The 11,972-nt window shown below is 48.5% G+C and overlaps 1 protein-coding gene across 1 annotated transcript; it reads right to left on the bottom strand.

Moving 5' to 3' along the window:
* Positions 1–5,111: 5,111 nt before the first annotated feature.
* On the bottom strand, positions 5,112–11,966 carry USB1 (U6 snRNA biogenesis phosphodiesterase 1). The gene is made up of 7 exons (XM_019505913.1): positions 11,869–11,966; positions 11,206–11,360; positions 10,094–10,277; positions 9,154–9,207; positions 8,116–8,221; positions 6,766–6,849; positions 5,112–6,388 (listed from the first exon to the last, which is right to left on the bottom strand). The coding sequence occupies exons 1-7, from the start codon at positions 11,943–11,945 to the stop codon at positions 6,284–6,286; spliced, it is 765 nt and encodes a 254-aa protein (XP_019361458.1). The 5' UTR covers positions 11,946–11,966; the 3' UTR covers positions 5,112–6,283.
* Between the last annotated feature and the right edge of the window lie 6 nt (positions 11,967–11,972).

Genomic DNA, 11,972 nt, shown 5'->3' with positions numbered 1-11,972 from the left:
CCCGCCCCGGCCTCTTAAAGGGGCAGCGGGATCCCGCCGGCCCCCGGGGACACGCGGTCCCGCCCGGCCGCGCGCACCCCCGGGCGCGGAAACACGCACACACCCCACCCCCATCGCCCCACCACACAGCCAGGACACACACAACTTCACCCAGCATCACACACACGTGCACCCCCCCCACATCATCATACACAACCCATCACACACACACAACACAAACACACACCGACGCACCCATCACATCACACACATCATCATACACCGTCATACCTCCATCACACACCTGACACACCAGCACATACATACACATCATGCACACACCCCCGTCATGCTCCCACCCTCAGCCCCCTAGTTACACCTGGCACACCCACACACCCCATTCACTGAGGCTTTATTGGCAGGCAGCTGCCACAGGGAACCTATAGTCTTATACACATCCCTTCTGCCTTGCCTCTGAGTTTCTCACAAACATAATAAAGACATCCCGCCCCTCTGAAGCTGCCTCGAGAGGAGGAGCTTGGAATTTTCCCTTGACTGTGAAGAGATCAGTGATTGTTCTGTTCCCTGCCAGTGGCACACGCGCACACTGCTAACATGGGCACACTCATGACAAGTCAGGTAGAGAGAGCCCCATGCGCACACAGACAGTAAGCACAGAGGCTTCTGTGCTGTGGAGGAACAGGTGAAATCAGATATCATGACCAGTGAAAGCTCTGGTCAAAACAATTAAACACTGGCTGCTGATTCTAGCAAGCTCAGTTGATCTGAGAGATCTGGGGCCTGATTTTCAGAGATGCTGAGCCTCTGAGGATCCAGGTGAAGGCAGCCAGAGTGTAAATGCTCAGTCCCTCTGGCAGTGTCTTGAACTGGGCACCTAAAAATTAACATATAAAGCAAGCAGCAGTCACTTTTGTGAATGGGGCTGCAAAGCAGTTGTGGTTTGATGCAGAAGTGTCCAGCATAAGCTAAAATGTGTCAGCCAATATGCTGTCTCCTAAATACACCTTTTCTTGAAAAGGTTGGAACAATTATATTCAGGTACTGAAATGTACCTGGCTGCATGAGGGAAGGCAGAACTGAAAAAGGGGCTTTCTAGCTTTAAGAGATTTTTTTCAGAAGCGGTTTTCCTATATGTAATACACCTGGCTTGTCCAATACAAACTACTGTCTGGACTTTGTCCCCTCTCCAAGAACAGCCTCTGGTGTGTTTGACTTTCAATGTGGAAATACCAAAGGTGTATTTGAAAAGCACACTGTTCCTGAGCAGAGGGTCATCTCACAATGCACTTAGGGGAAGAGGAATTTCAGTTATGACCAAGAGCAGAAATCATGTGGCATTGAGACTGACAACACGGGTCCCAAGGGCCTTTCTAGAACCCATGGCTCTTTCTGCTTTTTCAGGTCTCAGAAACTCTGCTTAGGGCAGGGCCCTCACTAGACAGTAGATGGGGTGGGGCTAGGGCAGGGCCTGATGCTGTGAATATAAATGAAAGCTGAGATTTGGAAGCCCAAGTCTCCAGGAATCACAAGACGCTGACTATGCCTCACAACACACCCATGTTGCTTATACATAGCACAGCAAGAGTTCAGTTCTATCTCAGCCTGTGAGATGATTCACTCCCAGGAAATTCTCCCTGGGGGCCAAACACATTCCAGGTATACCCCTGCCCCTAAGCCGTCGTACCCAAGGCCAATTCAAGGGGTGAAGGTGCTGTAATTTTTCATCCAAATGCACTCAGTGCTCAGTTTCTGAAGAACATGGTGAAGTTGCAGCCACTGTGAGTATCTGACTTAGTGCATGGGGGACCTTTCAGGTAAACACAGCGTGGGCAGTTCCATCAGTACCTGGATGATGCCTTTGTATAAGACATGTGGCTGTAGCAAGGTTCTGTAAACCTTGGGAGGACTCGGTCCCAAGTAGCTGAATGATCCATTCCAATAGCAGAGAGAACCACCTCTTCCTCCCCAGGGAACTGCTGGGGCCCCATTATACTTCATGAAATGCAAACATAGCTTAAGTGGGGGAAGGTGCATATAGCAAGAGAAGGAATGGAGTGCCCTCAAATTCTGGATGAAAGGCCTTGTCTTCCTGCATGCCAGACTTACAGATTGTCAGCAGAATGGGGAAATAAGCTATGCTGGGCCATTTAAGGAAGTGATCCCTCCAGTAGAATGTGCTGAAAGTACCAAGCCAACAGCCTAAATCTGCAATTATATGCACCTTGTGCATCCAATGCTGGGCTCTGCTTAGCACCCCTAGTGTAAATCCAGAACATCTGTACTACTTTCAATGGCATTAACTCTCTTTGACTGAGGGCTTGAAGGACATCTATAAAGGCCGTGTCTCCATCTCACCTTTGAGATCCTTTGGCTGGAAGGCCGGTTAGTTCTGTGGACCTCAGAAGCTCAGGGGCAAAGTGGTCAGCCCTGGAGTAGTGGTGAGTCTTCCCCCTGCTGGCTGCAGAAAGACACTTCCTGAGACTAAACAGCCCCACGTCTCTAGCTACAGCAGAGCCTCAGGGACCAGTCAAGGAAAGAAAGGACTGTGCAAGGTTTACAGTCCCTTCATGCTCCAGTTGCTGGTAGGGAAGGCAATCTGAGTTTGTCAAATGGAAAAGGATAAGCAGAAGAGGAAAATACTCCCTCATCCCTGCAGGGGGGCCAGAAACTGCACAAACACAAAAGTATTTGGAAGGACCCTTGCACAAATGATGGTGAGAGAAGTGCTGCTTGAGCACAGAGGCAATCAGGACACAGAACTTTAGCATCTCCTAAGCCAGGGTGGCCAACTTGAAGCATGTGCCACAAGTGGCATACATAGGCTCTGTACATGGCAGATCAGGGAGGGAGTAGGCAGTACAGCAGCAGATAGGACAGGGAGCAGAAAGCAGAGCAACAGGGAGATCAGGACAGGGAGCAGAAAGCCAAACAGTGACTGGGGAGGGAGCACAAGGCAGAGAGCAGAAAGCAGAGCAATAGACTGGGCAGGGGAAGGGGATTAGAGTGGCACTTGGGAAGAGCAGTGGGTAATCTCTAGCATGCCTGCCAAAAAGTTGGCCCCCACTACCTGAAGGCAGATGACCTTATCTCCCTCCAGCCCCGCAACAGTGGCTTATATCTTGCATCCCCCTCATTGTGGTTCCTAATGCTTTGTCTACACTGCAAGAGCAGATGTACGTTTGCAGCCACGATCTGACCCAGCTGGTGCAGAGTTCACTATGGAGAACAGAAGGCTTTTTTCCCCCCAGAACAACCTTGTGCCAAGCAGGCGTTCCCCAGGCACCTACTACATTGCTTAAGTGTATCTGGATTCCTGCATTCTGAGAAATACAGGCAACTATCCTATAGTGCCCCATTAGCAGAGGTGAGAGTGCCCAAAGAGATACACATGCAGGCAAGCCCCAGCAACACAGTGGGCAATGCACTTTGGGATGTCCTATTCCACAGGGTACTGGGAGGATAGAGGACTAGCCAATTTAGTTACACAGGCATAGACAGGGAGTTCTGGCTGAGCTGCAAAATGCAGCAATGCAAAGGTACTATGTGCCAACTTAGGCTTCTGAGGAGGGAAACAACACTGTTAGCTGCCATGGTTACTGAGTGAGCATTACCCTTCTGCTTATGGACACAAAGCAGAAGCACATTTTTTTTTTTTTTTTTTTTTTTTTTAGGAGACTGAGCTTCACTGGAAATCTATAGAAGCAAAACATGTAATAGCCCAAGATACTTTTGCAAATGAGTTTCAAACTCAGAGACAAAATTCCACCCACTCCCCAGCTGCGACTTGTGTCATCAGGGGGAAAGCAGGCTTATGGAGTCCTGATAAGGACTGGGAGACTGGTCATTTGGGTAGAACTCCCAGTTCAGCAACTGACTCATTGGGAAACCTTGTTGAAATCACTCACTCAAAAGCCTTAGTTTCTCTAGGTGTAAATTTATGGCTATGGTTACCGATGTGTGCAGCAGCAAGGGGATCTTATAAAGCACTCTTAAGATCCTCATAGGATAGGCTGCTGAAATGGACAAAGTACCACCCACACCCACAGCAGTTACAGCGGAGTGCATCTGGATGCAGTCTCCTTCCCTCTCAGGGTCGCTGTATCAGGGAACCTGTGGTTTATGAAAACATACAGCATTAACAATGAAGTTCCATATCATGGTGTAAGTCACAGCACACCACGCGCATGGGTTGTAACTGCAGGAGACAAGATTGATACAAATCATGGTTATACCAACACCATGCTAAAAATGGAAAAACAGCTCAATTAACCAAGATTTAAAAAAATATAATTATTACATTATTTATAAGGGAAGGGATACGTAGACATTTCTAATATCCATGAACAGAGAGAGTGCTGTTTGGGAACAGATGATAAAGTGATCCAGGTATCTGGCAGAGCATTTAGAAAAAAAAGCTCAAGTATCTTCCAATGAAGGCAGCTGCTATAACTGCGCACTGGCTGCAAAAATCTCAGCCCCACTGAAGTCAAAACTCTCAGAGATCTTGACAGGGTCAGGATTTGCCCTTGGGTCATAAGGGACCTTGCTCTGTTCTGGGGGGAAGCAGTGACTACAGCCAGCACTGAGCTGCTGAGACAGCCAGGTGACTGTCTTAAGGAAAAGGAGTGCTCAGACAGACTCACTCCAGCATCTGTTTAAAAAAAAATCAGTCACAAGGACAGGACGCAGAAGTAGAAAGTTATTTATTTTTAGATTATTTTTTTTTTACTACAAACTTTTAAACATTTTCTTCCATCTGCCATCCCTTGTCTACCCCTAGGGATCCAATTACAGTTTTAAAATGATATGCTGTAGATATAAAGCTCATAAAAACAAAGGGCATCCAAACACAGATATTTTAAAGAGCACCAAAGCCCCTCTGACAGGCTCAGTGCCTCTGGTCTTTATGCTTTGATCACTGACTTCATCCACCAGCTGATGTCATGCTGGAAAGAAGGACTAGGGAGGGTTTCTGGAGGCCAATGGGAGCTGCAGGAGCTGAGGACTTCTGAAAAAAAATCAGGTCCTAGCTGCCTATAATGCACTGAGAAAACAGCTTTACACCATTGAAAAGGCAGGTGCCAATGCTTAGAAACGAGCCTCTCTGGGTCTTTTAATAGATAAACGCAAAGCAAAAGATACTGGACAGCATACCAACCTCCATCCACAATACCTGGGAGGCAAAAGCCCATCATCTCAGAACAAATATATTGCCTGTAGGGGATTTCCCAGTGACTGAGGCTCAGATGAGAATCCAGAACTGTTGTTACAAAAAAATTGCTTTTTTGAAGACAAACAGTGTGGCTGAAAGTTAATGTTAGCCCGGGACACCAATGTTTTTGGTGCACCCAAACGGAACTAAACAGCAGCAAGCTCACTAGACTCCAGGATGATCATAGGGCTACCACATTCTTCTATCTGCAGTTTCCTGCTGTAAAGGATTGGTGATGAAAGCCAACATTGCCCTCTTTTGGACACTTTACAGTATAACAGTAGGATTCATATTAGAGAGAGCTCCCAGGGAAAAATCTTGAAATCTGTGCCTTTGCCCTTCCTCACCCTTCAGAGAGTCTGTGGATCAGTTTAAACTGAACACTTCCCATTAATTCCACCCTGGACTCACACTGACTAGCACTGAGTCATGGAACTTCCATATCTTTGCCAGCTCTAATCCCACATCAATTTGAAATGAGGATTAGATGCTGAATTGCATCCATATAGCAACTACAGCATTGACAGTAGAAAAAAAATAAAGCTTTATAAGGGAACCTATTCCAATCAACTACATGCACAGAGATGCTGTGACTGTCTGTCATGGGAATGATAAAACTCAGCAACCCTCATCTTGCTGTTAAAAGCTCCTAGCTCAGTACAGCAACTATGCTCTATATCCCCTTAGTAATGCAGTGCCCTACATTCTTCTTTTTAGCAAATGCCCTCCCACATTTTCAGTTCACCAGAAGATAAATAAGGCTTAAAAATCCCCACAGTATATCTGACAACTATAGGAAAACCTAAGCTACCTGTGCTCATGAACAGCACCCCAAGCTAACAGCAACTGTGAGGAATCATAGTGCAAATATCCACATTCTGGGCCAGCAACTTAAACTAAAAGCAGGCTGGCTTGAGCTTCCAAACTCCATTGGGATGATGAGCAGAGATCAGCAACTCAGGATACATGTGAATCTTCAGATTGTCCAGTTGCACAGTGCAGCACTGATTTCTTGTCTCAGGAGCAGAGACCAGGCATTGGGGCAGCTGAAATATGTGGTTTTCCTGCTCCCTACCTCAAGGGAAAGGAGAACAACTTGTTCCCGGATTTGCAGCGGATTTGCTCCCACTGGATTCGTAGTAGGAATGCAGAATCCTCAAACCCATCCACAATCTCCTGCAAAATACAACCGGTGGAAGGGAAGGGTCAGTGTATACAAGGCCACTAGGCTGCTAGAGATTCAAGTCAGGCCTCCAAAGCACAAAGACCATGGGTTATGTAATTTAGAGATGCAAAGATAAGGCAGCATTAGTGGCTGGACAGCTTTAGAGTGTTCATATGGCTCAAGGGGAACACATGCTGGGGAAGGACAGTTATACCTCACCTGAAGAGACTCTCTTCCCTCCAAGGCAATTCACTGTGTAAGATTTGCTCACTGAAGTGACACAGCTGGGATGTTACCTGCATCTCCCCATCCTCACAGACCCTGGGAGATCTGGCTGGGTATTATTTGCATTACTTTCACCTCAAAAGATGCTGGCATGAGCAGTTACCTGAAGCTTCTGGAGACACTGCCCTTCCAACCTGTCAGTCAGGTCTCCGACACACCAAGCCAGGCTGATATGGAATGAGGGGTTCTGTACGGAAATGAGGCATAATGAATAGCAAAGCAATTACATGGGGGATGTAAAGTCTGAGACCTGTTGCACTGTCCAGAACCTCTGAACCCTTTGCAAAAATAAGTGGAGCCTCGTGCTGAGACGTAGCTCTGCATTATCATGACTTTATAGCACAGACCCAATGCAAATCAGCATTAGATATAACATCAGAAATCAAAGCCTCGCTCCCAGCTGCTCTGCTCCAATCTTCCTCTGACATCAGTAGCAAAGGGCTCTTTCCCTAGCTTCTTTCAGCAATGCAAGGTGGTTTTACAGCATGTGGAGAGAGACTCCATGGGGATACGGGCTTCTCCTGAATACAGTGGGCTGTTAGCTTGGGGTGCTGTTCATGAGCACAGGTACCTTAGGTTTTCCTATAGTTGTCAGTTATGATGTCGGGATTTTTAAGCCTTAAGTACACACTCTGGGCATGTATCACACTTCAAAGACAGAAGCGAGTGCCCTACTCTGCTCAGAAAGAGATCGATTTTCTTTAAAATACACAACAGGTGAATTTCATGTCAATGACTACTCAGGGAACTGTCCCCAAGATGGGCACCAGCAGTGCCACTTCCTTCACACTGCCCTGTCAGTGTGCCTAAAACCTAAGCAGGGTAAGACTCTCTCACCCATTCAACAGCAACCATTGCCCTCTCTGCTACCACCTTTTTTGGGGTGATTTGTATGATGCTTACTCCTGCCTTAAGTCCTGGACTCAGACTAAGGGCACACATTTCACAGACAGGCTACTATATGGTACTGCTTTAAAGCACTGCTGGTCTGGGCTGGATGTAATCCAGAAATGAAAGGTCTGTGCAAGCTCTGCTCTCACACAGCAACAATCATCTCCAATTTGATTATTGTTGGTAATCAGTGACTTCAGACCTTCAATACACTCAGTCACTCACTGCCAGCAAAGGCCTCACTCAGGACTGCTGGACCTTGAACTCTTAAGGCTGCTGCAGGCAGTAATTAATAACTGGGGAGTGGTAACCAGTGGGAAAAACAGGACATGAGAATGACAAAGGAGCAGAAAACCAGGTTCCCTAGTTAAAGGAGTGGAGAGAAGACATGGCGAGTATTTGAATGTACACTAGACTATGCCTTTCCTTTCTCTTTTATTTGGGATTTGGAAATTTAAGTCCTTCATAGAGTTTCTATCCTCCAACACTAAAGCTGGGGTCAGCTAAGAGCTCTGGCTTTGGCCTGAGGTGAAGAGGGAGAAGACACTGGAGAGGCAGTTACCTTGTAGAACGTTGGGAGATCAAACTCCTCCATAACTCTGTCCACCCCTGAGACCAGCTCCAACAGCTGAGGATGTCCAGAAGAGACCTCCAAGCCTACAAAGGTCCTGAGCAGACAGGGAAAGAGACTGAATGTAGCAAGGGCCTCTTGGGAGCCTTCCACAAATACTTCATCTGAGCACCTCTATTGAATTTGGGAGGGTGCTAATAGCAACCAAATCCCCATCCTCAGTACCTAAGAAAAGAGGAAATCAATCTCGGCAACTACTGACCCATTCATCTGACCTCTATAGCATTCAAAGTTTCTTCTGAAGCTTTGCAAAAAAGAATAATATCTTGAGGTAAAAGGGAAATGGCATAAAGTACAGCCCTGTTTTACCAAAAGGTAATCATACTAATCCGACTGCTTTCTGTGATAAAAATTGATGTCTCTAGACAAAAGACACATGGTATTTAATCCAGCTGGCCTTCTGTAAACCATTTAACATGGTGTCAGGTGGGAGATTACCATGTGAGGAGGAGATTGGTACAAAAGTTGTGGGTTGGGTAAGAAGCTGGCTCTTGCCTTTGTCTGGACTGTTGTTTCATGCCATATGAAGACTCATGCAGATGTTACTACACTGGTTATACTATGGTCACATTTTCTACAGGCATAAGTCAATTCTTTTCTTTTAATGAAAGCTGAGATCCTTCAGCACAAAGCACAGTCACCAGGGAAAGGGACCTGCTCACTGAGCTGCCTTGAGCTAGCCTAATCACATAATTGGATTTATCACTATACTACAAGCTGCCAGTGCTGTAGCCCAAGATGAAAATTAACCCATACTGGGCCATCCCTGAGGAGAGGGGGACTTATGAAAACCCAGGGTAACAGGAAGCTGGGGCAAAGCCACATCCAGCCTGCACTGACTGTTCCAATTGGAGGGTGGGCAGTACATGAAGTTGTGTGTATGAGCTAGTCCCCACACATCCTCCTGGTACCATCTCCCGCTTTCTCTCCAGTGTTCTAAGAGACAAGGCTGCTGTGCTACTCACCTACCTGGTTTTGTTTTGGTTGGTGTAAACCTTCACCTGGTCAACTGTACAGAAGAACCTGAACAGATTAAAAAATTAATTCAGCTGGGAAAGGAACAAAGTAGGAGAGAGAACTGACAGCCAAGCAAGAAGGTGCCTAACCTTAAATCAGGGGTGGGCAATTATTTGGGCCCACACAGGGAATTTTAGGGAGCTGTCATAGGCTGGGTCAACACTCCCCCACCCTGTGCAACAGCTCACCAAACCGCCCTATGTGGGATGGGTCTGAGGGCAGGCAGGGAGCTAGTGTGGGCATGGGCAGCAGCTTCAGTAGGGACAGTTCAGCCAGGGCCCCATTACCACCAGCACCGCCTCTCAGCCACCCTTCTACCCTGAGAAGGTGCTTGGGGAGATGTCTAGATCCCCAGTAGAAACCTGCCAGCTGTGTCCACAGCTGATGCCAGCACCTGCCTGGCACTGCTTCCAGCATGCAGGCTGGAAGCTGATGTAAGTTGCACGGGCATGCTGTAGGTGCAGCATTGTTAGGGTGGCAGGGGGGGAGAAGAGGGCAAAAAGAAGATGGAGAGAGGCAGCCCTGCCCACCCCCAGTGTGATGCTTGATTCTGAAATCAGCGGAAAACTTCAACTGAATTCCCTGGTGAAGGTTCAGCCCCATGCAGCGTTCCCTGCAAGCTGTGTGGCATGCGCGGTTGCGCAGGCGTGCTCATGCTGCACTGCCAGGTGTGCCTGCATGGCCACATATGCCGCACAACTTAGAGGGAACACTGGCCCCGTGTGGTGATGTTTCATGAGCAGACACTGGATTAACAATTCTTCCCCACTGTGCTTTGGATCCTAATTAAGAACTGCAGACCAGCAGCTGGATGGGAAGGTATGAAAACATGGAGTATACAGAGGGATGCTAGACACCCAGGGAGAGCATCTGCAATGGCTCTGAGTCCCACCTGTAAGCAGTGGCCAGGTATTCCTTGAGAGACTGCACAAAGGGGGTTATCCAATGATAACGCAGCACCACACTTTGCGAGAGGCTGATGTGAAACTCCTCCATGGCAGTGAGCGACACAGCATACGTGCGAGCATGGGAAATAAGGAGCTCCAGCAACTCCAGGAAATCCTCTGAGGCTTCATCTGCAGGGAAAGAACCACTGAAGTCAAGCTATACCCTATTCCACAGCTCTGAAGTGATGATCTTGTCTATTGGGAGGTGAAGTAGAAAGCAGAAACAGCCCCAGTCAGTGGGGTGCTCTGCACTCTCCTAGTCTCTCATGCCCTGGGATCACAATGTGAAGAGAAGCTTCATGCCACCCATGAGAAGATGGGGGTTACAATGATCCTTAACCAAAATGTACATATATGAAAGCTGAGACACAGAACTGGGAATAAAAGCCAGGTGCCCTCATCCCCCTTTCACCTCTCTAACCTCTAGACACACTGCCTCCTTGCAGAGATATTTTTTCTAAATTTTAGAAAAGTCCCAACCCAGGAATTCACCAGTAGCCATTACTGCCAGGTCACACACCAGGTGGAGTACACATCTCATAGGACGCACACGTTTTGTGCAGGCTCCTCTCTCACTCACATGTCCATTACAACTTTGAAGTCAGAACCAAAGGGGAGCCCAGAAGTCACAAAATGTAAACACAGCCGCTATTAAGACTCCTAAGAATGCAGCTGATCTGGCTGGGAAAATCGTTACAGAACTTCTCTACAAATGGGACATTCCAGATCTGCTCATGAGGCGAGTCCATTTACTGTCTGTACCAACAGACAGCAGATGATGAGAGCCTAGGCCAGTATAGGTCATGGGAGGAGAGGGGCTCACTAGTGGCTCTGCTGCCAGTCAGTCTGCAGAGAAAGCAGCCACAAAACCTGTTCCAGGGCTGACACATGGGTTTCCATGCACTAGGGATCAGTCCCACCCTCTGCTCCTGACCACACTATACCCAACCTGGGGACAGACAGCTCCTCTCTGGGAGCTCTCCTTTCCTCTCTCCCCTTCTGCTGCTCTCAACATCCCATTGCTATGAACAGAGAGGAAAGAGCTGAATTTACCTACACGGCATATAGACATATGTTGTCCAATTGCCCCGCACATGCGGGAAGTTGCGCACACGGCCGCCATGCTTGGTGCTGTCATCCACGACCTCCTCCTCTTGGTCTCTGAACATGTTTAACACACTGGATGGCACCGGAAGGCGGGAAGCTGTTGGGCTGCAGGAGAATGGGGGTATGGGGAAAGGAAGAGAGCTAATTAATACGTACAGCAAGCTGTAGGGCACTTCTTTGTTTCCAAAATATCCTAGGCTAGGGTCATGCCAGGCACTAGCTGCCTCTTCATGGCCTGTGTATGCAGACTCCAAATGCCTCCTGAGCTGGCCTGCGACCACAGCCTTTAGAGCAGCAATTCTCCACCGAGGCCACAGTGGCCCGGCCTGCCTCCCAATTCCTCCACAACAGACCTGGGCTTCAGACAGGAACCCACAGCTGTGGCGGCTCTCAGTTCTGCACCAGAGAAAAGCTGCTCTCTCATTTTTCAGGGCTCAGGAGAAGAAAAAAAAAAAGTGACCAGAAGGAGCGAGCGTGAGGCTGGCAGGGCCGAGCCGCCGGCTGAGACGCCAGGGGTGCTCTGGGCCCGGCCCCAGGCCTCAGCCCCCACTACCCTGCGGAGCTCACCCTCCCCCGCCCCCAGCTCGGCTCAGCCTCCGGGCCCGGCACCCACCCGGCCCCGGCGCCGCCCGACTCCTCATCCTCGGAGCCGCTGCTACCGCTGTAGCCCACCAGCGCCGCCCCGCTCATGGGCTCGCTGCCCGCGCTCCAGCAGCC

The sequence above is a fragment of the Gavialis gangeticus genome, unplaced genomic scaffold (genome assembly GCF_001723915.1).
Source record: "Gavialis gangeticus isolate Ggan-Ray unplaced genomic scaffold, GavGan_comp1, whole genome shotgun sequence".
Taxonomy (NCBI): domain Eukaryota; kingdom Metazoa; phylum Chordata; order Crocodylia; family Gavialidae; genus Gavialis; species Gavialis gangeticus.
This window is presented reverse-complemented; position numbering and strand designations above follow the sequence as displayed.